Source organism: Xenopus tropicalis, chromosome 7, assembly GCF_000004195.4.
Source record: "Xenopus tropicalis strain Nigerian chromosome 7, UCB_Xtro_10.0, whole genome shotgun sequence".
NCBI lineage: Eukaryota > Metazoa > Chordata > Amphibia > Anura > Pipidae > Xenopus > Xenopus tropicalis.
Window position 1 is genome coordinate 18056405 of NC_030683.2, and position 26425 is coordinate 18082829.

The 26425-nt window shown below is 47.8% G+C and overlaps 1 protein-coding gene across 5 annotated transcripts in view; it reads right to left on the bottom strand.

Moving 5' to 3' along the window:
* The window catches only part of jmjd1c (jumonji domain containing 1C), a 185939-nt gene that overhangs the window by 6901 nt on the left and 152613 nt on the right, over positions 1-26425 (bottom strand). For 2 of the 5 annotated variants that reach the window (XM_031905352.1, XM_031905353.1), the window contains 13 exons: positions 24435-24540; positions 21123-21247; positions 18882-19025; positions 18100-18271; positions 14236-15896; positions 10737-10906; positions 8204-10413; positions 5751-5952; positions 5419-5633; positions 4726-4878; positions 2456-2545; positions 1912-2039; positions 48-261 (listed from right to left, as the gene is read on the bottom strand). In XM_031905352.1, coding sequence (XP_031761212.1) covers positions 48-261; positions 1912-2039; positions 2456-2545; positions 4726-4878; positions 5419-5633; positions 5751-5952; positions 8204-10413; positions 10737-10906; positions 14236-15896; positions 18100-18271; positions 18882-19025; positions 21123-21247; positions 24435-24540 — 5590 coding nt within the window. Of the gene's footprint in view, positions 1-47; positions 262-1911; positions 2040-2455; positions 2546-4725; positions 4879-5418; positions 5634-5750; positions 5953-8203; positions 10414-10736; positions 10907-14235; positions 15897-18090; positions 18272-18881; positions 19026-21122; positions 21248-24434; positions 24541-26425 lie in introns of all 5 variants that reach the window. The other 3 variants (XM_031905350.1, XM_031905354.1, XM_031905351.1) reach the window with 2 other exon arrangements.

Sequence of the window (26425 nt, forward strand, 5' to 3'; positions counted from 1 at the left end):
TGCGCAAGTTGCACCACCTCCCGCCTTCCTACAGGACCCCCCCTTACCTTTCTTTTCTTCCCTGGACTTCTGTTCCGCCAAGTCTGCCAGCCAGTGCAGAGAGGAGTGGGACTCGGAGGAGGTGAGCTTGCTGTCGGTGCTGGAGTCGCTTCCCGGGCTCGCGTTGCCGTTGGTTTCGGGCTTTTGGGGCGAGCTCTGATGCGGAGACTCAGGCAAACACAGGGATATCTTGTTACTGTGGTTGAGGACGTTCTGCAATACCTGCCATATTGAAATGATTGAAGAAAGTAATGTCAGCGGAATGAAACAGAGTATGCTAAGGGGAAAGGAAGAATGGCTTAATGTAATGCTCGGTGCTGCCCCCTGGCAGTGTTAAGGTGCCATGGCAGATTTCAGATGCCAATTCACACCAATCTGCCTGTCTATAGGCACACCTTATGGGCCTACCCAACCAATATCTAGCATTTATTGGCCAGATCTTCATTGGACAGGTTCGACTTTTCCCATTGGATCAGGAACGGCATTGGCTCGTCGATGCGATCCTCTGTCCGACGGCCCATATACCCTAGGGCCAAATGATCGAATTAGCCCGCTATTGCCCGATATTTGGTGGCCATATCAGGAGAAGATCCGCTCATTTGGCAACCTCACCAAATGTGTATCACCCCACCTTTAGGGAAGAAGAGCTCCAGCGCGTTTATACTGAGACATTGGACTGAAGCAGGCCCGGACTGGCAATCTGTGGGTTAAGGCAAATGCCAGAGGGGCTGCTGTAAGATGCCACAGACACTTGCTATTTAGTGGTGGTGGGGGCTGTTTGGGCCTCTGTGTAATTAAAATACCAGGGTCTATTTTAAATCCCAGTTAGGCCTGGCCAGAAGAGAAGGAGAAAAGGAAAGCGCTCATTATGCAGCCTTCTTACATATTAGCTATCCCTTAATAGGGGCTGAGTGGCAATTTGGCTTCACAAGTGCAACTTCTTGTATCCTGTGAACCAGACGGTTACAATGCTGAGAACTGTGGCACTATCCCCATCAGACTCAAGTGGAGATATATATATACTGAAAGAGCTGAGCAGAAGCAGGATTTGCCCCTTACAGTAACACAAAGCTGTATTTAGAACTCTGGGCCTCACGTTACTCAGCCACATGCTGGCAAAACATAGAATTATACTGAGAGACAAACGAGCCCATAGCAGAGGCAGCAAAGCATGTTACGGGCTCGGTGCCAATACAAACACTGAAACGGGCGCAGAGTTATTTCTGTAAGCTGGAAGGAACAGGATTCCGTGATCCAGTAACATACAAGTCTGTTCCCTTGGTTGGGCCGCAGGGCGGGCTCAGGGCTTGTTCTGTTTGCAGCCAACCTACAATTAAAGGGGTTGTTCACCTTTGAGCTAACTTTTTGTATGATATTGGGAGTAACATTTGCAATTGGTCTTCATTTTATATTATTTGTAGTTTTTAAATGATTTCAAAAATTGTTCTGGTTGCTAGGGTCCAAATGACCTGTTCATTCTATAATATACTAAAAGTTAAATTAAAGGTGAACCACCCCTTTAACAGAACTGGTTCTAAGATATGTTCCCAGCAGGGTCCCCCATAAGGCAACGTGTTTCCAAAGTTCTGAAACTGCCCAAAAGTCTGGCCAATAACAGCCCGGCCAGCAATGGCACGAGCCGGGTCAGTATAACAGTGACAGCCTGTGGGTGGGGTCATTCCAAGCATTTTGCCATGTGCCTGTGAGCTAGAAATTGTGCCCTTAATGTGACGATACATCAGGCACCAGGGTTCTCTTTCTAAACCCCAGGACAACTGCCCACAAGCTGCCCAACACAAGCCCCAGTAGTCAGTAGGTTACTCCAATGAGATCTTAATCCTGTCCCTCTGCCTCCATTAAACAAAGGCTCACCTGTGAGACGCCATTCATGGCCGGGTACTTGGGCGCCGGGGGGCACGGCTTGCTGGCACAGTGACAGTGGGATTTGATTCCAAATCTATCTCTGAGATGATGCATGGCCTCCAGAAGATCCGTTAGAACTGTGAGGGAACAGAACCAATAGAATACTTGTTACGCTAACTTGCCAATTGGAAAAGGTCAGGGCGCTATGAATAGATTTCCATAGTGAGAAGTTTTCCGGGAGTTTTATCCGCAGGGTATATGTATATAATGAGCAACCAAAGCCGCCTGCTATGCTACCCCCCTGCCATGCTTGTAATGTATGGCAGCCTCTTGCATCTCTCATTGCAGGGGTATAGGGGGCAGTATCCATCATGGAGGGTCCTTGCTCTGCAGCAGGACTGGGTGTGGATAATCTTATGTGAGCCATAGGCCTAAACAATAGTCTCTTCCCTTAGAGATGTGCTGGCATACTTAAGATGGCATTAACAGTGCCAGTGGGTGACATACCTGTGCCCTGGCCAACCAATACCAAGATCAGTGAATAGGTACATACCTGAACTAGGGATAATCTGGGTGGGCATGAGGTGCTTGTAATCGTGCGGCTGCCCCTTCACGCATTTCATCCAAGTGTACAGCTCTTTATCTGCAAATACAAGACACACTGGGCTCTAAATAAAGGCAAAGTAAACAGCAAGAAAAAAAAAAGTACCCTAAATAAAAGAAGTGCTGAAGTGAAAGTGACAGCTCTGTGCCCACAACATGTGACTCCCTCATGGGACACAGAGGCTGAATGAGGGGAAGAGGAGGGGGCAGCCTGTATGCATTTAGTAACAGCCCCAGTAAGGGAAGACTGCCTGGACTCCAGCACAGACACGCACTCTATGCCAACAACTGGATCAGTCACATTTGCCCTTTACATACCACAGGCGGGCCTCAATCAACAGGGCTTTCTGTTCTGTCCCTATCTACCTAAACCCGCTGCTGTGCGTGTAATACAGGCAATCACGCCAGTCCCTGAGCACATGGAACCGGTATGACTAGATTCTAACCTCAGTCAACCTACCGGCCCTTTAAGGGCACTGCTAAAGTGAGGCACCTTTTTTTCAGGTCATATTTGGTGTGTTTTGTTTTTCCAGGTTGCTTGAGGCCGCTCTGCCCTGTAATTGGGCGGCACATGTCAGCTGGTTTGCTCGGCCTGGGGTCGTCCTTCACCGCACCCTGAGATTGCAAAATGCCGCCCCTAGTAAATGGCTCCATCTGTTTCCAGCAACAGGGGCAGCACCGTGTGCCCTGGGCATGGGGGGAGCGAGGGAACGGCTGGGGGGCTTCCTCTAATGCTCACACAAACAGCAGTGTCCCCGAATGTCAGGGGGTCAGTAATGTTCCTTATAAAGCCAAGCAGGTATTGCTGAGAATATAATCCGGTTTATATGAACAGCAGTGCAGGACACCCCCCTTTTATAACACCCCCCAGTTATCATTAATAACAAACGTAACAGCCCCTATATTAGGGCATAGGGCTACAGTGGCCCATGAGATCCAGGGTGGCCACTAATTACACATATAATACATAAACTGTTAATAACCCCCTGAAACCCCTCATTAAACACTGCTGCTCCCTATGACTTTCCCTTTACCCTGGAGTCAGTAGGCACCGATACCAAGTTGTATTACTAAACCCACTCCAGGTTATTTAACAAGAAATTTGCATCTGGGCAGGAAGCCATGGCAACAACAGATTGGTTGCTAAGGGTTACTGCCCTTGGGCAAAGATGCACACTTTACCTTGCTAACCCCACTGTGCAGCAGTTCCACGTCCCCCCTGAAAAGCAGCAGCAAAGTATCTTTACTTCCCCTTGGCATGCAACTGCCACTGGGGGTCTCCCCTGCCCTGTCCGTGTAAATATCCCTCCCCCAGCCCACAGAACAGAGCTACATTAATCCCATTAGGGGGCTGTCGGCCTGTACCCAAGCCTGGAGGATTTCATTTAGCGTGGCCAATAACTCCCTGTTCCTTGGGAAACTGTAGGATGGAGACGGCGGAGGAGCCAAGCAGGTTACACGGCACCAAAAAGTTCAGCCCGAGACCTTTCCTCCCCATTAAATTTCCAATCCAATTTCCTTTCAAATAGAAATGGAATTTCTGCACAAGCCAGCGCCATTGGGCTTTTATTCATGGCTGCAATATCGCCCTTAATTGCTGATTAAGCTGCTCGGCTATAAGGGGCGGTGAGCATTATATGAAATAGCTGGGGCGGCGGCGGCACGGACTGTACCATTACACAGGGGGGCTAAATGTATGGGAACCCCAAAGGCAGAAGAGAGGAACCATCACACCCAGCACTGTGTTATTATCCAGAAGCAGGTCCCTTATTTATTGTACTCTGCCATGTAAGCCCAGGGGGGAGGCTGCAACCATCAAAATGCACATTTGCTACTGGGTAATCCAAATATATAACATAACTCTTTGTGCCTGTGTTGGGATAGAAAAGGGGTATAAAGGGGGTCTGGGAAGCAGATGTGGCTGATCACAGACTTGTCAGCAACTTGTAGCGGGGGGTTTGTAGTCACACATCCCCCCACCAAAGAAATACAGAGTCCCCCCGAGACATGTTGGTACAACCTCTGGCTCAGAACCGTATGGAAAGAGTTAAAGCTGCAGGGTGAGGGGAAATGAGGAAATGTCCCAGTTTAATGACAGGAAGGTGGGGGAGCAGGGGGGGGGGGGCACAGACACAGCAGCTCAGCAGATAGGAGCTTCCATGGGGCAGACTGCTTCATAAGCATTTCAGGCAGTAGCGGCAGGAACAGAGGGCCACTCACCTCTGGATATTTTCCTTTCCTTTGCCTTGTAGCAATCCAGGCAGACCACAAAGCCGCACTTCTGGCAGACCCAGTGAATGTTGAACAAGGTGGCCTCACAGGCGTCGCACATTTCCCGCACGCCGCGCACCGCCCGCTTCCAGGCGATTTTTGCTGAAATGCAGAACATTGCGAAACCTTTAACATCTGCTCTACGAGAACCTTTCCTTTCTGATCACATGTAGCTTGCTCCTGCTGCATGATGGGCTACAATCACAACATATACGGCAGCACCACATGGAGTAATGTGCGCCGGCGTCACCCAGTAGGAAAAGGGCTTATTATACACGCGTCATAATGGGGCCTCCAGAACCCAAATACATTTTATGGTCACTCAGTATAGCAACACACGCAATGGGGCTCATCTACAATCACATGTTCATTAAACAAAAAAAATTTGAAATCAGCCCCCTTATAAATAGTGAATATTTCCATTGATCAATAATAATCAGACCCTGTATTGCTTTACAGGCTCGGTTATTCTGACCCACTGATTGGCAAGGCCCATGTCAAATGGGGCATATTCTCTGCTAACTTTTCTCAGCTGGCAGTGAAGCACCTGTGTGGGGTATAAAGTCCTTGTGTGCCCCACCCCCAAGTTACACATGACCGTACGGCATATGGAAGATCACATGACTTGCCACATCCACTTACCATCCTTTTTCACCCAGGACACAGCGGCTTTCTCCGAGGTGCCGAGCTGGCAGAACTTATCCCCAATATAAGCCAAGATATATTTGATCGTGTCCAGGTCCAACTCATCATCTTCATAATGCTCATGTGACCACAGGCTGAGGGCTTCGTCGTCGTACTGATCCGGAGAGGAGAACCCATCTATTCGTACCACCCCGTTTTTACTGAATGATAACCTAGAAAGGGGGGAAAAGGCGATAATTATATGGAACCCTCTTGCACAACTGCACACCCCTGGCGCATACACCGGCGCACACCCCAGCGCATACACTGGTGCGAGGAGCCGGACGTACCTTCGGAAGTAATAGAATCTACAAAACACGGGCGAGTGGGTGGATTCCTCCCCTTTCTTGGTGCGAATGAGCCGACACTCCCGACACTTCTGTAGGTTGGGCCCAATCTCGCAGCAGGAGTCGTCCTGCAGGAAGGATTCGCCCGTCTGCTTCAGCTTCTTCACCTTCCGCCAGTCTTTTAATACTGAGCGAGGGATGCCTGCTGCAAAGGAATCATAAGAACATGCTATAACTATAACTTCCAGCATGCACACTGACAAATGTTACAGAAATATAAAGCAGGGCGTAAGGCATGTATATCTGTCCTGCACTTCTGTAATATTCATAAGAATTCTTTATATAAGCAGTTATTAAACACAGGGCAAGGGCAGCAGCAGCTTCATTATGCAGAATGCATTGCTCTGACTTTGCTTGGGAACCGTGGAAGTGGCAAAACAATTCTCCCCCATACATCCACTAGGGGGCAATGTGCTCCTAGGAACAACTGGTGCACTTGTATCCAGATCACTGCTCCAGAGCAGGGGTAATAGTGTATGCAGTGTAACAAACAGAGGGTCGTGGTTAATAAGAACCCCAAACAACAATGTACGACTGCGTCTCCAATCATTCTTCCTGCCAATTTCACTTGTTACATCAATTAATCAAATATGATTATCACAATATCACATATTATATAATGTGCAAAAACCTTTATACACATATTAGAAAGATTATTCTTATTGTAATAAACAAACTGAGTAAAAGCACAGCAGCAGTGTGGCGCTAAATAATACCCTGGGGCTGTGTGCCCAACCCCACTGTAACCAGGGGCACAAAATCACCCCCAAAATGGAAACAACTTTCCTGCCATGTAAGTATTTACTCCCCACTACAGGGCACTGACACAGGAACCCTACTCCCCACTACAGGGCACTGACACAGGAACCCTACTCCCCACTACAGGGCACTGACACAGGAACCCTACTCCCCACTACAGGGCACTGACAGAGGAACCCTACTCCCCACTACAGGGCACTGACAGAGGAACCCTACTCCCCACTACAGGGCACTGACACAGGAACCCTACTCCCCACTACAGGGCACTGACACAGGAACCATACTCCCCACTACAGGGCACTGACACAGGAACCCTACTCCCCACTACAGGGCACTGACAGAGGAACCCTACTCCCCACTACAGGGCACTGACACAGGAACCCTACTCCCCACTACAGGGCACTGACACAGGAACCCTACTCCCCACTACAGGGCACTGACACAGGAACCCTACTCCCCACTACAGGGCACTGACACAGGAACCCTACTCCCCACTACAGGGCACTGACACAGGAACCCTACTCCCCACTACAGGGCACTGACACAGGAACCCTACTCCCCACTACAGGCAGGTCTGTGCAGCCCTCGCACACAAGGCTGACACTCAGATCCCATGAGGCTGCTGGCAGAATGTCACTATACTGAATGCCTATTAGTAATGTGCCGCGGGTCGGTTCCGGCTGAGTGTTCTGAATAGCGCAGTCAGTTTGTGCCCTGTGATTAAGAAGCCAGGAGTGAGGTGACTGTGACCTGCCATTCTCAGCCCTCCATCTCTCTCCTACTGTTCATAGCCATTTATTCGCCAGCCAACCCATTCATTACTCAAGCTTCCTGTCACCATGCTAATGGCGAGCTGCGTAACCCGGTGGCCTGAGGAAGAGTGGTTACATTTCTGTTATTGTGAGCGGAGAAGAACAGAAATAGCAGGGAGGAAGACAAACAGCCTAATACCCCTTGTGCCCCAACTGGTGGCGGCGAGAGAGTCCCTGGGATTCTCACTGCTAATCCCCCACATGAATAGATGGGAGTCATTTAACGGTGGGATTAGCGCGGCCGGCTATAACAGGAGCGGGTAGGAGAAGTAACCCCTGCACAGTGGGGCTCATTCAACAAAGCTGAGCAGTAAACCATAGCAACCAATCAAAAATTTGATTTTTTTTCTGGTTGAACACAGCAAATATGATTGGTTGCTATGTGTTACAGCTGGGGTACTCATTTAAACCACTGCCTGGTTGCTAGGAGAAATGAAACACCAGAAACCAGACAGCTGCTGAAATTCCAAATCAAGAGCTGCTGAAATAAAGCTAAATTAAAAAAAAAAACAACCCCCACAAATGTAAGAGATGAAGACCAACTGCAAGTGTCTCAGAATATTATTCACTCACAGTTAAAGGGGCGCTATCCCTTTAAGCAAGGAAGCCAGCCGTTCCCTTTAAGTGCTGCATGATGCAGGCCACTTTCCCCTGCACGGCGTAGAATAACCGCGCGGCCCAGCACGCTATGAGTCATGGGCGACTTCCAGGAAAAACCCACAGAAAGGGAACCTGACCCTTGCTCTAAACAACAACACATGCATTTCGTGCGAGGCCGGAACTGCTCTCACCCCCCTTTGATCCCACGTTCCCAGAGATACTCACTGTTGCCGCTGCTGCTCTGCAGCTTTAGTTTGCTCTTCTCCTTGGCGCTGCGGCTGAGAATGCCATTGGGTTTGCACTCCTCCTCTTTGTCTGTGTCGCCTTTCCGCCTCTGCATATCGTTTTGCTTCTTTTTGTACGTCGGCTTCGGCTGGCGTTTGAGCCTCGGCCCTGACCTGCTCTCGCTCTCGTCAGAGTCCTCGCTCTCCGAACCAGATTCGTAAGTCCTTTTGACTCTCCTCCTGGTCAGCCTATCCTCTTTGGGAGATTTATCGTCCTGCGCTCGGAGGTCAAGGTTATTCTGAAGTTCCTCGGAGGTTGAGGCTATGAGATTGACAGTGCAAGGCTTAATGATTTCCGAGACCACAGTGCAGCCTGCGCTCTCGGGCTTGTTAATGTTTTTATCTTCTTCTGAGTGCCTTGTGAGCCAGGCCTTCTTTAATTTTGTGTGGTAGTTAGGCTGGGCAACAGGCCCGTTGCCTAAAGTGCTCAATGCATTGGCTGAACTGCAGGCCACGTTACCATCCGGGGAACTCGATGCAGGCAATTTGGGATTTTTCACAGCACTGGGCTCCGTCTCATTGGCATTGGTGCTTTTCAGCTGAGCTGCCGCCAACGCTGCCTTGTGCTTTTTCAGGTGGATGAAGTCACTGGAACTAGAATAGGCAGCATTGGGTTGAATTGCACTTGTAGCCTTGCCACTCGCTGGAGTAACTGGAGCTGGGTTGATGACCTGGTTCTCTGGGGTTTGGGCGCTGGTTGGGTTTCCAGTCTTGGAGGTGTTACATTCTATTACGGCACAAGCTGACACAGAGTAGTTGGACAGGGAATAGGTCACCTCCGATCCGCTGCTGCTGGAAACACTCGTGGTCGTGGGAGCAGAGGTGGTCACGTCGGTTTTCGTGCTGCACATAACACTGGATCCTGGTGCAACAGAGTTGGCGACGTGCAAGGGAGCAGGAGATCCCTTACCCGAATTGACAAGAGCACCGTCGGAGCAGACAGGCGGCTGGGTGATCCTCGCTGTCTCTCGGGGTTCCAGAGGCTTTAAGCACTCAGTCTGATTTACCCCAGCTAAGGGTTTATCCCCAACTCTCTCCTTTGAGAGGTTCTGCGCCATTGGAATGGGATCGTACTTTGCACTCGATGACGGGCGCACAATGACAGAGGCAGTCGCAGCTTGCACCTTGCCGTTACTCTTCTCTGGAATCCACACCCCTTTGCTGATGTTCTGCTTCTCGTTCGCTTTCCACCCATCCTGGATGCTTTTCTCTGGGGTCTTCTTGTACGTGCTGGAACCTTCTTTGGGCTCAGGAACTAGAGTTGGAGGCTTCTGAAGCTCTTGAATTTTGCTGCCTGTGCTTACTGGCTGCACCGGAGTTAAGGTGGGCGGTGAAAGGTTACTGTAGCTTGCGTCCTTTCTCTCCAAGCTGTGATGGATGGGCGGGTGAAAAACAGGGGCTCTGTGCAAGGCAGGCATGCTACGGAGGGTGTTAGTAGATGAAATGGATAGCTGGGTGGGACTCCGGCTGTCTCCTCTGTAGGAAGTGATGGTGTGGCTTGTCACTTGCTGAGAAAGTGGCTCGCTTAGCTTGCCCGCCGACACCTCCTCAGGCTGGTGCTTGATAAGCGGCGGCGGCTTGGAGAGGGACGACATGTACGAATTGAGCGTAGTGGAACTGGCGGAGGATGGGGTGCAATTCTGCTTTTCAGGGTACAAGTTCACCACTTCCTTCGAGGCAAACGACCGCGGCGGATCATTGACCACACTGTTCGATAAGGTGGTAAAATAGTTACTTTGCGGTAAACTCTGAGAGACTGAGTTCTTCAGTTTATAAAGCTCAGTGATATGGCGGTCAATGTTGTTCTCCTGTTTCACCACGTGGCTTTTAGGGCTGGAGGAGACGATGGACGTTACTCTGGGATAACTGTCACGCTCGTTCTCATGTGCTTTCACCTTCATCGGAAAGGGTGACGCTTCTGTATTTTCTTGAAGTATCCGCCTGTGTTCCTCCTTATATTTACTTGGCCTTTCTCCGGAATCCTGCGGGACCCTCTGCAGCTTTGAGTGGCTCAGAACAGGTTCCATGTAATGTCTATGTATGTGGCTCATGTGGCTGTCCTTGCCAGCATGAGTCCGGCCATGATCGTGTTCAGACTTTACTGTTGCTATTGAGCGTAAGGGTTCACTGAAAGCTTTCTTGTCGATCTCTCTGTTCGGAGGGAGAAGAAACCATGAGTAAACTGCTTGACACAGAGGAAAGCACAGAATAAAGCTACTGCTGGGCTAAAAATGAAATGCTATGAGCAGGCTGAGGGCCATAAAAATACCCTCTGGGTTGTTGGGACCACCCAGTCTTAAGTAACATGCTTTGTTGCTAATTTAAAATAAAAGCATCTTAATGGCTGGTCTATTTTTAAGCCTACATGCCCAACTAGTGGATAGATGGCTAAAGTTAGCGCCCCAAGCCGACTCTGCTAGCCGAGTACTGGGAGCCAATAGATGAAGCCCCTATCAGTGACGCTGGGCACTTACTCCTTGTGGTGCTCTGCTGCTGGTTTGGACAAAGGCGGGCTGGAGTGCACAGAGAGCTTGATGGGTCGGTGTGCGTCTGCGCTTGATGGGCGCACCGGTAAGTGGCCGATTAGGAGACTCTCAGCTGAAGTCACAGGGGTGGGTTGGTGCAGCCAGGGGCTGGCGGTGTTCTACAATGAGAACAAAAAGAGAGTGTGAAATTAAATAAACAAAAACCCAGAACTTCAATTAACACTGGCACGGGCCATGTATAGCAAGGTAATATCCTTTAATGGGCTGGTTCACTAAGTTCATTTTTAGTATGTTATAGAAAGGCTAATTCTAGGCAACATTTTAACTGGGCTTTATTATTTAACATAGATTTTGAACTATTTGCCTTCTTCTGACTCAAACAGGGGTCACTTACCCCCAACACCTACAAAAAAAATACTCTCTGAAGCTACAATTTTATTGTCATCGTAACTGTTTATTACTCAGCCTTTACTTAAGCCCCTCTCCTATTCATACTACAGTATTTCATTAAAATAAATGCCTGATTGCTAGGGTAATTTGGACCCTAGCAACAAGTTAGTTACTGTAATTCCATACAGAGCTGCTAAATAACTATATATATATATATATATATATATATATATATATATACATATACATATATATACATATATACATATATATATATATATATATATATATATATATATATAAAGATACAATGATGTATATAGTGGCCTTACTGAGTATGAGTGGAGGCCACAATGTATTATAAGAGGCAACTCAGGAGCTGTTAAGCAGAGAATGAGTGTAACCCAGCCCCATATTAGCTCTGGATTAAGGGATGGAATGGAAACAAAATGCTGCCTATAATAAGCTCTTTGTGTGCCAGAGGTATCAGATTTGGCTCGGCCCTGGGGTTACCGAGTACCCGCTCCCCCGTGGAAGGAAACAGGCAGCTGACAGTCACAGAATGAAGTGCGTATATGTTCTACACTGGGCAGGAATGTGCACATATGGGTCCCTGACCCCAGCAGTTCCATGTAACATGCCTGTATCGGAGAGAGTTAATGCCGCTCTGGACTCTGTGCAGTTGAAAGGCAAATGATATATGACTGCATGTGGAAAAAATGCATGTTATAAATGATTTGAGCCAGATGTTTACATTGGTCTGCCCGAGCAGAAGTGTACTATTATATCCCAGGCGCGCCTCGTGCCAGCTCCCCCCACTATTCATTTCCACTTTCCTTAACACAGCAGTTCATGTTCAGGATCTCGGCCCTGAAAAATAAATTCTCCCTGGCACAGGGCACAGAGGAACGGCGCTCCAAGGGCTGGAATGTCTCAGTCACCAGCGCCCCGGGCTTGTTTGCATACCCTTGGGCCGGGCGTTGCACAATCGCAAAACACAAGTGGTGGGATTTATGAGGCCTGCCAAGTCGGACAATGGCTTTTATCTAGGGAAGGGATAATGGATACAACGGCTGGATGGCTGGGAGAAACCTGAACAGAACCAGAGAAACCCATTATGGATCTGGCCCAGCAAACAGTTTTACAGGATGAGTAAAGCTACGATAGGCTTAGGTCAGAAATAACATTATTTGTGCAAAGATTTTAAGCCCACCAAAGGGGAGGTATCAGGCAAAAAGTTATAAATAACCATGGGTAATATAGTTGGTGGGTTGGGGGTCCTTAGTCACACCACCCCTTTTTAAAAGTCTTTCCTATCTGCCTGTGGGCATTCATATTGGGGGCCAATTTAACCATATTTCTTCCTTCAACTGCTGAGCCAACCAAACAAACACAGAGCACCTTCTGTCTGCAGTTGACCTTTATATATTTTTTTGAGTTCGGTCACCCTTTTCAGTTGGTGGCTCTAAAAGTCGAAAAAGACATTGACACCAAACAAAGTCTAGGAGGATATGGACACCAGACAAAGTCTAGGAGGATATGGACACCAGACAAAGTCTAGGAGGACATGGACACCAGACAAAGTCTAGGAGGACATGGACACCAGACAAAGTCTAGGAGGATATGGACACCAGACAAAGTCTAGGAGGACATGGACACCAGACAAAGTCTAAGAGGACATGGACACCAGACAAAGTCTAGGAGGACATGGACACCAGACAAAGTCTAAGAGGACATGGACACCAGACAAAGTCTGGGAGGACATGGACACCAGACAAAGTCTGGGAGGACATGGACACCAGACAAAGTCTGGGAGGACATGGACACCAGACAAAGTCTGGGAGGACATGGACACCAGACAAAGTCTGGGAGGACATGGACACCAGACAAAGTCTAGGAGGACATGGACACCAGACAAAGTCTAGGAGGACATGGACACCAGACAAAGTCTAGGAGGACATGGACACCAGACAAAGTCTAGGAGGACATGGACACCAGACAAAGTCTAGGAGGACATGGACACCAGACAAAGTCTAGGAGGACATGGACACCAGACAAAGTCTAGGAGGACATGGACACCAGACAAAGTCTAGGAGGACATGGACACCAGACAAAGTCTAGGAGGACATGGACACCAGACAAAGTCTAGGAGGACATGGACACCAGACAAAGTCTAGGAGGACATGGACACCAGACAAAGTCTAGGAGGACATGGACACCAGACAAAGTCTAGGAGGACATGGACACCAGACAAAGTCTAGGAGGACATGGACACCAGACAAAGTCTAGGAAGACATGGACACCAGACAAAGTCTAGGAGGACATGGACACCAGACAAAGTCTAGGAGGACACTGACACCAAAGTCTAGGAGGACATGGACACCAAAGTCTAAGAGGACATGGACACCAGACAAAGTCTAGGAAGACATGGACACCAGACAAAGTCTAGGAGGACATGGACACCAGACAAAGTCTAGGAGGACACTGACACCAAAGTCTAGGAGGACATGGACACCAAAGTCTAAGAGGACATGGACACCAGACAAAGTCTAGGAGGACATGGACACCAGACAAAGTCTAAGAGGACATGGACACCAGACAAAGTCTAGGAGGACATGGACACCAAAGTCTAAGAGGACATGGACACCAGACAAAGTCTAGGAGGACATGGACACCAAAGTCTAAGAGGACATGGACACCAGACAAAGTCTAGGAGGACATGGACACCAGACAAAGTCTAGGAGGACATGGACACCAGACAAAGTCTAGGAGGACACTGACACCAAAGTCTAGGAGGACATGGACACCAAAGTCAAGGAGGACATGGACACCAGGCAAAGTCTAGGAGGACATGAACCGTCAAATGACAACTTGATGCCCAGATCTTGATTGACAAAGGGGCTCCTGTACTACAGGAGGGCACAGCAGTTTTATGTATGGATTATCTCCTGACCTGATAGATCACTGCAAATGTTTTCCTGTGAATTAACCAATACAACTACGGATTAATTCATACCAAACACCACCCTATCATATACTCTATATCACTATAAACCCAAGGCAAAACTACGGACAGGATAGTTGAATATCGCCTTACCCGTCTTATTGAGGCTTCAGCACCCACATGATTCTCTGCATGAACCCATTTTGACGATGGCAGGCCAAGACCGGAATAAGCATGGCTGCCATTTGGATACTGCCAGATGATAGGATAAAGGCCCAGCTGGTTGTAAGAAGCCGACGGGTGAGCTTGGCCGAGAAGGTGTGGCGACTGATGCTGTAACATTTGCTGCTGCTGTTGATGTGCCAATGCCAAATGACTAAGGCTGCTGGCATGTGCAGTCTCTAGCTGTGGGTGGCCACCTAGTAAGGAACCTGGGGTCATGCCAGGTAACACAGTAGGTAGTAAATGAGGATGATGAACTGGATGATGGGATGCACTGCCAAGCGGGTGAGTATTAATAGCAGCTATAGATGCTTGGTTTGAGGAGGACGTGAGTAGGTGAGGGTTTCCTGTTAGTGCCGGGTGGTGGCTGTTTGGAGGTAAACATGTTCGATGAGCTGGAGAATGAAGAGCAAAGTTATGCTGGTGCAAATAAGAAGATATGTGATTCGCTGCAGTCTCTGGTCCAACAAGTGCTGGGTCCCTGTAAACGGTAAAGTGTTCGTTTTTGTCTATGATAAGAGGACTTTTCGTAGACTCGATGGCGCTCACTCTGGCTGCCACCGGGTGAAAACTGGACCTGTGTGGGTCGCAATCCAATTTGCTGGAGGACCTTACAATGCCAGACGTCTGACTATTGTGATAGTTCATTTTCTGCTTCACGGGGTCTGGGGAGTGGACGGACCGCGACTTGATAACGTCCGGCGAGGCGTTATACTTTATTTTGCTGGAAACCTCTGGGATGTGAGGTTTGGCCTTCATGGCGTCCAGGGTTTGCTTCTGAAGCCTCTTCTGCTCATCTGTTAGGGAAGTGCTACCGATGACAGAGCCGTGCTGGATCTTCTCTCTCTCGTGGGCGTCCTTGGCTGACTGGCAATTCTTTAACACGCCCAAGTCTCCTTTGTTGTTCACCTCGTTCCACGCTTGTTCCGTATCCTGCCTCTTCGAATCGGAAAAACCGATGCTTCCAAACGAAGGCTTTAATTCTCCGCTTTGTAACTCCACCTTGGGAACGGGCTGCGAGCCGAACGTTCCGGCGCCGCTTTCTTGGACTGCCTCGTTGGCATTGTTTTCGTTATTTAAGACAATGGCATTTTTTGGCGTGGGGGGCTTGCTGACGAGCGGCTCCATTTGTAACAATTCCGTAGTGTTGCTCTTCTCCGCTAGGCTATCTAGAACATGCGGGTTATTGGGATTCTGCTCATAAAGTGCTGTCTGCTCCGATAGAAGAAACGGAGGTTTATCTTCCTGCAGCTGGGACTCAGCTGACTTCATTCTCTCCGCTTCCTTTTTATCGTCCTGTATTTCATCCCAGGGAGAATGCCTATCTATTAGTGTCTGTTCCTCAGCCCCGTCGCTACTTTGGGATTTTCCTTCGTCTCCGTTTATCTTTGAAGTGTTCTTGCTTTTCAGCTCGTTCTCGGAATTCTGCTCAGAGGAAGAATCTATTATCCTTTTATTTGAATTTTCTGAGTCGCTGCTCTCCGAGAAGTCGGAAATATTGTCCGTGCGCAGCCTTTTCAAAATTAATTTCTTTTCATCCTCCTCGGGTTTCCTCCTTTTGCTGTGGAAATGTTTGTTCCTTTTCAGGTTTTCTGCAAAAGGTGAGGGAAAATAAGAGAAAAGTGAGTGAAATGTTTGGCCCAATGTAAATGTATTGTTTTGTTTATAAAAAAAAAAAAAAAGATTGCTAAATACTCATTATTAAAAGGCTAATTAGCTTGGGGGGGGGGGGTTTAGACTTGAGAGAAGCAATGGGAACAACTCTCGCCCCAATTGTTGCACCTAGCATTGGGCCTGCCAAAACTAAATGACTGCAGTAAGGTAAAACTGGCCACTGATATGTTTCAAAAGGCTAATTAGCTGTAAAAGAAAATCCCCCCAAAGGCTGACCATTATCCCCGTCTGGCATTGGCCTAAGTATCTGTGAATTTAGAGGCTTCCTGGGTATGGAGGTAAGCAACTGGCCCAACTCTTGCACCAATTTCTGCAGCTAGTCTTGGCACCTACCTACATAAACGACTGCATATGGATAAAACTGGACACTGAAAAAATTCAAAAGGACAGATAGTGGCAAATTTAGATGCACAAAACTGTTGCTGGAAGTGATGGGTGCAACTCTAGTACCAATTTCTAGCATAAGTCGGGACCTGCATAAATGCCCTTTGGCAGCACTAACCAAGGATACTGACCAAGTAAACTGATATGAAGCCGAGTACTGGTGGGGAGTGAGACAGAACAGACACATGGTATAATTCCTTCCGAAAGGGAAAAGGTCATTATGCTTTTATATGGCTACCGAGCTTTCAACAGAGAAATTTAAGAGTGTATTATATTTATCCGCTCTGTGACGGTGCCAACAGGCATGCCTTTTGTTCCACGGCAGCTTTCCTACTTGATCCGCATTGGTTTGTGATGTTTATCTATCTTGGCCAACTCAATAAACCTGCTTTGATCTACGGTAGCGCAGGCAAAGTTCAGAGGAAAAGACTAGACCTTTTGTGAAGCGGAGATTCTGTTATTTATGGTCATAAAAAAAAGAGTTAAAGAATGGCTCCTCCGAGTCGCTGTGAGAGAAACCACTTAACCGCCCATTTAATGCCTATGTAAGAATATCTGAGAACACAGGCAGCACAGAGGGGGGAAGAATCCATCGCAGAGCTCACACTCTATTTACCAACTCCGATTACGTGCACCAAAACGTTTTCATTGTTCTCCATACTAAGTGGTAGTTTCCTTTTACTCCTGCTGCATTGGCTCAGGTTTATTGCTTCCTAACGTCAGGGAAACATGTTTTATGGCTTCACCTTTGCCGGTTCAGCGTTGCTCTACTCAAAAATGTAATTACGGAGGGAAATCCAGTGTAATTAGCTCAATCTACTGCACTAATATGAAGGAAATGGAATCTTCCCAGCTGGTACAACATTATAAAGCTATTACCAACTGTACCCAGCTGCTCGGGGAAGGCCGCTGAGTTATGCGGCACCTGTTTTACAATGGATAACGTGCCACATGGCTCTTCTGCCACTTCTGTCACATGAAACCATCTTTAGGGGCAAGGAGGCTGCTTGAAACATTAGTTACAGATACAATTATTTCATTCTTCCATGATCTCCATGTTAAGGCTAAACTGTCGAGAAGTTTCAGTGTTGCATGAGACTTGTTCTTTAGGTTTCTGACCACAACTTCCCTTAACTTTCCCCATAACCCTCCTTAAGTGTTATAATTATAGATCACCAAGGGTGCAGCCTAATGACCCAAGAAGGTGGGCTACGGGCAGGATCTAACAGATAAGCTCTGTAGTATACAATGGGATTCTGCACAGCTTATCTGTTATGTACTGTGTATCCTGTGCTTTAATGGTTGCCCCTGTGGCTACAGAGCCGCCAGCCTGTCATTCAAGGTGATCAATAGCTGCACCAGTCACAGTTGGACAGGTACTGAAAACCTTGTGATATTATAACAACAATGTGACATTACGTAGATCATTAGCTGCCACCACTTGCCAGTCCTGTAGGAATCTGACTATGGCGCCCTACATGGTCACCCTTCTATTGTCCTGCACGTTCAGACAGCTCATACAGCAGAAGCTGCTGCTCTTCTTCACTTCCGCCTCTTGCCAATATGGCACACCAAGTCTCAAACTTGCCTAGTTGACCAACTGATGGATATCCACTATACATAGATATCGGCCAGCATACATATACCGAAAATTGTACATGTACGGTCAGCTTAAGGCCAACTAGGTCACATGTTCAATCACATGCCAATCACACGCCACCTCCCTACCTGCTCTACCTGTGCCGTCGTATCTCTCTTCTTTAATCCTATCTTCATCAGGCATGCTGCTGTCCGATCCTTTCCTCTTGTTTAAGCGGGCGTTTCTGTGCTGCTGACCTTGCTTGGATGCGGAGCTTTGCGAGTTCATTGCTGGCCTGGGACTATTGGCTTGTGCACGCGTGTAATGACCCTGCGAACGATAAATTTGCGAGATGAAGCAACTATACGCGCGGGATGGAATAATTGCAGAAAACGAAATAGCCTTTTGAGGGTGATTACAGTGAGAATGCAGCTTGAATATTAATGTTCATATAAAGCTGAGAAAAGGATTTTTAACCTCTGGTACCAGACAAAATTACGGGTCCCCCGACCTATTGAGTGAGTACATAAGTACTCAAATGCAGACATTACTTATTCTATACTAAAAGCTAGCAACAAATGGGCCAATTAAAGCTGAGGACTCTGCCCCAAGGGACCACGTTAGAAGCTTATTGGCCCAAGCCTGGGCCTCTGGGGTGCTTGTCCAAAGATATCGGGCAGGTTTGAAAATACCACCAGGCAAGAAAGTCATGAAAATATAGTCCCCGTCCAGCAGGGCCCCCGAGACAGGGACCAATCAAACACCCCCAGGCCAATGATCAGCATTAGACAGCATCTTACATTTCAGTAGGGAAATGCACAAAAGCAAAAACATATACTAAGAAAAATATCATGTATTCTTTCAGTCCCTGTGACTAAACTCACAGCAATACACAATGTTCTGGCAAAACAAGGGAATTGGAAAGGAGAGAATTACATACATGAATTGTGTTGCTGTTCTGATTGGAGCGAGACCTCCGGCGAGATGTGATACCAATATTTTCCCCTTTCAACAAAGAGTAAACAACATCATCTAGAAAGGTCATCTGAACCATAGAAGGGTCAACATTCTGTGGCTCTAGTACCTGGAAGAAACAGTAGCAAATAAGTGGCATGTTTATTACTTTCTGGCGGCCCAGATGTACGGGAAACACAAATCTAATATGGATTGCACTCCCACTTAACTGACTAGAATAAAGTTAGACTGAGCTTTTGGGTTGAAGGCAAAATGGAATAAAAATATAAAAGACTAAAGTTTTTATCCACTATTGCGATTAGGAGTTGTTATCTGTCAGGTGTTTTCTGTACCCATTAACTTTCTTATCAGTGAACCAAGCAATATAAATAGGCAGCACAGATAGCGGCCCTTGTTTTGCATAAAGCAGCTGAGTTCAAGTATCAGGTGACAGGAAATTCCTCCCATTCACTAACAGATTTAGGGCCAAGTCAAACAAGGTGTTCTAACCACCACTATGTGTTTCAGCAATCAGACTCCTACTCCTCTGCAGTTTGTGTATATGAAGCTTTTAGCAATGGAGGGATAGTAGGACAGCAGGTATAGTAGGGAGGGATGGTGCCTATAGTAGCAGTGGGGGATAATAGCCTCTGGGAAGGGACTGGGGCTGTGGGACAGCAGGTATAGTAGGGAGAGATGGTGCCTATAGTAGCAGTGGGGGGATAATAGCCTCTGGGAAGGGACTGGGGCTGTGGGATAGCAGGTATAGTAGGGAGAGATGGTGCCTATAGTAGCAGTGGGGGGATAATAGCCATAGTAGGGAGAGATGGTGCCTATAGTAGCAGTGGGATAATAGCCTCTGGGAAGGGACTGGGGCTGTGGGATAACAGGTATAGTAGGGAGAGATGGTGCCTATAGTAGCAGTGGGGGGATAATAGCCTCTGGGAAGGGACTGGGGCTGTGGGATAGCAGGTATAGTAGGGAGAGATGGTGCCTATAGTAGCAGTGGGATAATAGCCTCTGGGAAGGGACTGGGGCTGTGGGATAACAGGTATAGTAGGGAGAGATGGTGCCTATAGTAGCAGTGGGGGGATAATAGCCTCTGGGAAGGGACTGTGGCTGTGGGATAGCAGGTATAGTATGGAGAGATGGTGCCTATAATAGCAGTGGGGGGATAATAGCCTCTGGGAAGGGACTGGGGCTGTGGGATAGCAGGTATAGTAGGGAGAGATGGTACCTATAGTAGCAGTGGGGGGATAATAGCCTCTGGGAAGGGACTGTGGCTGTGGGATAGCAGGTATAGTAGGGAGAGATGGTGCCTATAGTAGCAGTGGGGGGATAATAGCCTCTGGGAAGGGACTGTGGCTGTGGGATAGCAGGTATAGTAGGGAGAGATGGTGCCTATAGTAGCAGTGGGGGGATAATAGCCTCTGGGAAGGGACTGGGGCTGTGGGATAGCAGGTATAGTAGGGAGAGATGGTGCCTATAGTAGCAGTGGGGGGATAATAGCCTCTGGGAAGGGACTGGGGCTGTGGGATAGCAGGTATAGTAGGGAGAGATGGTGCCTATAATAGCAGTGGGGGGATAATAGCCTCTGGGAAGGGACTGGGGCTGTGGGATAGCAGGTATAGTAGGGAGAGATGGTACCTATAGTAGCAGTGGGGGGATAATAGCCTCTGGGAAGGGACTGTGGCTGTGGGATAGCAGGTATAGTAGGGAGAGATGGTGCCTATAGTAGCAGTGGGGGGATAATAGCCTCTAGGAAGGGACTGTGGCTGTGGCATAGCAGATATAGTAGGGAGAGATGGTGCCTATAGTAGCAGTGGGGGGATAATAGCCTCTGGGAAGGGACTGTGGCTGTGGGATAGCAGGTATAGTAGGGAGAGATGGTGCCTATAGTAGCAGTGGGGGGATAATAGCCTCTGGGAAGGGACTGGGGCTGTGGGATAGCAGGTATAGTAGGGAGAGATGGTGCCTATAGTAGCAATGGGAGGATAATAGCCTCTGGAAAGGGACTGTGGTTGTGGGATAGTGGATTTAGTATTAAAATATCAGGTAGATTCACTACATAAATACTCAGACATAAGGAGATTACAGCATTATTTTCTGAGCTGCCCAGCACATCCATAGGCAGAAGCAGTGTTGAGACTTGGGGCACTTGGCTAAGGTGCTGCAGGGATACAGGGGGAAAAAGAGCAAAAGGTTTATTGTGGGTTCTATTACTCACCTGGTCATTCATAACAATCATAGTGCGGGTGAATAGGTCATGGTGGGTGATTATGCCAGTGAACCACTGGGTGGCAGAGTCTTGTCTGTATACCCTCACTCGATAGCCGTTTAAGGAATATGGACCTACAGGAGATGCAATTGGACAATAAACACAAAATGGAAAACTGTAGTTCAACATTACACTGAAGTTCAAAACACTATTCCTGCTCATATCCCCCTGTATCGGCCACACAAAGTGAAAAAGTGGCCACGGCACTTAGCCTGTGTATGGGCACTACTGACTGGACTGCCCGACCGATACAGTGGCTTGCAAAAGTATTCGGCCCCCTTGAACTTTTCCACATTTTGTCACATTACAGCCACAAACATGAATCAATTTTATTGGAATTCCACGAGAAAGACCAATACAAAGTGGTGTACACGTGAGAAGTGGAACGAAAATCATACATGATTCCAAACATTTTTTACAAATAAATAACTGCAAAGTGGGGTGTGCGTAATTATTCAGCCCCCTGAGTCAATACTTTGTAGATTTTCAGTTTTCAGATCTTGCCACAGATTCTCGATTGGATTTAGATCTGGACTGTGACTGGACCATTCTAACACATGGATATGTTTTGGTTTAAACCATTCCATTGTTGCCCTGGCTTTATGTTTAGGGTCGTTGTCCTGCTGGAAGGTGAACCTCCGCCCCAGTCTCAAGTCTTTTGCAGACTCCAAGAGGTTTTCTTCCAAGATTGCCCTGTATTTGGCTCCATCCATCTTCCCATCAACTCTGACCAGCTTCCCTGTCCCTGCTGAAGAGAAGCCCCCCCAGAGCATGATGCTGCCACCACCATATGTGACAGTGGGGATGGTGGGTTCAGAGTGATGTGCAGTGTTAGTTTTCCGCCACACATAGCGTTTTGCATTTTGGCCAAAAAGTTCCATTTTGGTCTCATCTGACCAGAGCCCCTTCTTCCACATGTTTGCTGTGTCCCCCACATGGCTTGTGGCAAACTGCAAACGGGACTTCTTATGGTTTTCTGTTCACAATGGCTTTCTTCTTGCCACTCTTCCATAAAGGCCAACTTTGTGCAGTGCACGACTAATAGTTGCCTATGGACAGATTCCCCCACCTGAGCTGTAGATCTCTGCAGCTCCCACAGAGTCACCATGGGCCTCTTGGCTGCATTTCTGATCAGCGCTCTCCTTGTTCGACCTGCGAGTTTAGGTGGACGACCTTGTCTTGGTAGGGTTAAAGTTGTGCCATACTCCTTCCATTTCTGAATGATCGCTTGAACAGTGCTCCGTGGGATGTTCAAGGCTTTGGAAATCTTTTTGTAGCCTAAGCCTGCTTTAAATTTCTCAATAACTTTATCCCTGACCTGTCTGTCAATATTCTCTTAGACAACCTCTGAGGCCGTCACAGAGCAGCTGTATTTGTACTGACATTAGATCACACAGGTGCACTCTATTTAGTCATTAGCACTCATCAGGCAATGTCTATGGGCAACTGACTGCACTCAGACCAAAGGGGGCTGAATAATTACGCACACCCCACTTTGCAGTTATTTATTTGTACAAAATGTTTGGAATCATGTATGATTTTCGTTCCACTTCTCATGTGTACACCACTTTGTATTGGTCTCTCGTGGTCTCTCGTGGTATTCCAATAAAATTGATTCATGTTTGTGGCTGTAATGTGACAAAATGTGGAAAAGTTCAAGGGGGCCGAATACTTTTGCAAGCCACTGTATCTGGCCTGAAATTGGCCAGATCTCAATCGGGCAGGTTTAAAAATGTAGTCGGATCGGGGACCGCATCGGCTCGTTGATGCGGTCCCTGAACCAACTACCCAATTGCCGCTAATACAATTCGATCATTTGGCCCCAGGGCCAAACGACCGAATTAGCCTACACATTCCCCGATATCGCCCACCGCGTAGGTGGGGATATCAGGTGAAGATCCGATCGCTTGGCGATCTCGCCAAGCGAGCGAATCTTCACGTGTATGGGGACCTTTAGACCTAAGTATAAACCAGTCATTATTTCACCCTGTGCCTGGGGCACCCATAGTGGGACTGTATCTCCAGGCAATTACAAGTGAGTATTAGCTGTGTGGGTTAGAGTATATGCTCAGTGTACAACCCCCACCCCATTCACTAGCATGGCAGGGCAGACTACTAACAAATCTTATAAAAACGGTGCCGCCGCGCCAGCAGTAGAGCCGACTGCCCGTAAGGAACCACAGAGATAGGGAAAGTGGATTTCCGTGCTTGAGAAGCGTAAGAATGAAAGGGAGAGCTCTAATAGGCTCCTCGTGCCTGTATAATGATTAATGGGCAATTTCTTAGTAAGCGAAATAAACACCCAGCTCAGCAAAAATAATATGAAAAAGCCAAGTCTCCCCCCCCCCACCCTCCCCGGCTGCTTGGCGTTGCCTTTCAAGTCGTTTGCTTAAAAATACCTAATTTTTATGCTGCACACGTCATTGTAATTTATCCGTGTGGGGGGGGGGGCGCAATAGGTGGGATTCATTTATTTAAGAGAAAATTGATGCACACACACAAAATAATGTTTCATTCAAAGCTGCAGATGTTGCTAAACTATAGAGATGCCGGTTTGGTTATTTAAAATAGAAAATGGGGAGGAGTGCCTGATGGCAGCTGTGCCAGCCTTTGTGTGCAACTGAGCTGGAGCTACAGTGGGTCAGAACCACCAAGGGTGTTTGCCCAAGAGCTGGTTGGTAGGTCTCATATAGATCTCTGTGAGATCAGTAAGTGCATATGGCCTCTTTACAAACCCTATTCTACTACCTACATTAGAGAGGTGGCTATAAGTGGCCATACACTGGCCAGTATACAATCTATCGCTCAGAAGGGCTGGATATCATATAACGCTATACAGGGTATGGGCGGACGGCCCGAAATATTAGAACAGTAAGAAGTAAAGGGGCACTGCAGCAGATGAAACCTTCCGTGTCCAATCAATGAACCAGCCAATATCCATCTACCATCATCCCTTTGGCTGTCAATTGCAGTTAAAGAGCACATGTAGGGCTGCACATAACGGTGGCCACACACAGGCTGACCCATATGGTACAGATACTGTACAAGAAGCTGTGCATGTGTATGGCCACCACTGCATTGTTTTGTTTGTTCTGTTCGGACTGATGAAGGACTGGAATAGTAGGAAGTAAAGAGGAAGTGCAGCTCTATACTTCCTTTAGGCCAGCCAATTGGGTTTATCTGTTGGAATGGCCGCCCAGTTGGCCACACATGCCCACATTTTAAAGCACATCTCACAGAGAGAAAGAAAGAAGTTCTTACCTTGCATAAAAATCTCCTGAACCTTATGTTCTTTGACCCAGGCTTTCACCTCTTCGTGAAGCTGAGGGTTATCCCTGAGAACTGGGTTGAGACTATCTACTTCATCCTATAGAGAGAGGGAGACAAGAGGGGACAGGTTAGTATCTGCACAGGTTACTATCAGCACAGGTTTCTACCCGCCCAGGCTACTATCCGCCCAGGCTACTACCCACCCAGGCTACTACCCACCCAGGCTACTATCCGTACAGTTCCTCGGAGTGTACACAAAGCAAGAAGCAAACACAGAGCGAGTGGGATCAGGTGAGGATTTCTCGCTTATGTTTAGCCTTGTGGGACTTAAATTCGGACCAGAGTGAGACAGAGCGATTGCCAAGAGAGAGCGACAGGTTTATTTTTAGGCGGGAGCTCGCTCTGCGGGCGCTACATATAGACGCAGGCTAGACAAGCTTGAGGCACAAAGAATAACAAACGGCACGGCTGTGGGGCCCAGAGACAACATTGGTCGGGGTGACGCGCGTACAAGGTGCTGTGCCTCCTTTCTACTGTGCTGATCCCAGCGAGGCCCCGTAATAGGAGTCTGGAAACCCACCACTTTTTAACAGCACTGTTTCAGTATATACTGACCCCCACGCTGATAAGTGGCACTTATGTTTGCCCAGGTACAGTAATAGTAACCAATAAGATGTTTGCTTTTACATAGGGGACCAGTAAATGCTACCTGCTGGTTGCTATGGGTATGTAGATCTGTAGCAAACTTTGCACATCTCATTACATAACCCCTTAAGTGCCTAATACCATCCTATTTTCCTGCTGCCATGGGGCAAATCCCCTAACCACAATTCCTTGCTCTGTGCCCCTACCCAGATTCCGAAGTGCAACAAGGCTACACCAAGGATACACGTGCCACAATACACCAAGGCTACAAATGCAATGCAATGCTGCACCAGGGCTACAAATGCAATGCTGCACCAAGGCTACAGATGCAATGCTGCACCACGGCTACAGATGCAATGCTGCACCACGGCTACAGATGCAATGCTGCACCACGGCTACAGATGCAATGCTGCACCACGGCTACAGATGCAATGCTGCACCACGGCTACAGATGCAATGCTGCACCACGGCTACAGATGCAATGCTGCACCACGGCTACAGATGCAATGCTGCACCACGGCTACAGATGCAATGCTGCACCACGGCTACAGATGCAATGCTGCACCACGGCTACAGATGCAATGCTGCACCACGGCTACAGATGCAATGCTGCACCACGGCTACAGATGCAATGCTGCACCACGGCTACAGATGCAATGCTGCACCACGGCTACAGATGCAATGCTGCACCACGGCTACAGATGCAATGCTGCACCACGGCTACAGATGCAATGCTGCACCACGGCTACAGATGCAATGCTGCACCACGGCTACAGATGCAATGCTGCACCACGGCTACAGATGCAATGCTGCACCAAGGCTACAGATGCAATGCTGCACCACGGCTACAGATGCAATGCTGCACCAAGGCTACAGATGCAATGCTGCACCAAGGCTACAGATGCAATGCTGCACCACGGCTACAGATGCAATGCTGCACCACGGCTACAGATGCAATGCTGCACCAAGGCTACAGATGCAATGCTGCACCAAGGCTACAGATGTAACGCATATTTATGTTGATTCATGAGTCACTAATCACCTTAATAAAGTATAATTCCATTTCCATTCATAAACACCAATGAGGCAGCCACAACATAAACAAGAATGGGTGTGTGGCTTTACCAAGCATTAACTCTCCAATCAAGCATGTAAGACAACAAATCCTGACGTCTGATAAGATTTTTGTACTATTATACTACTACTCGAGCAATGAAAGAAAGGTATTTGGCACCACATTCATTCTATGATCTGCACATTTACTATTATACCGTGTAGGCCATCACCAGTGATGTTGCCCATATCAACAAATCAGTAATTAGAAAACAAAAGCAAAG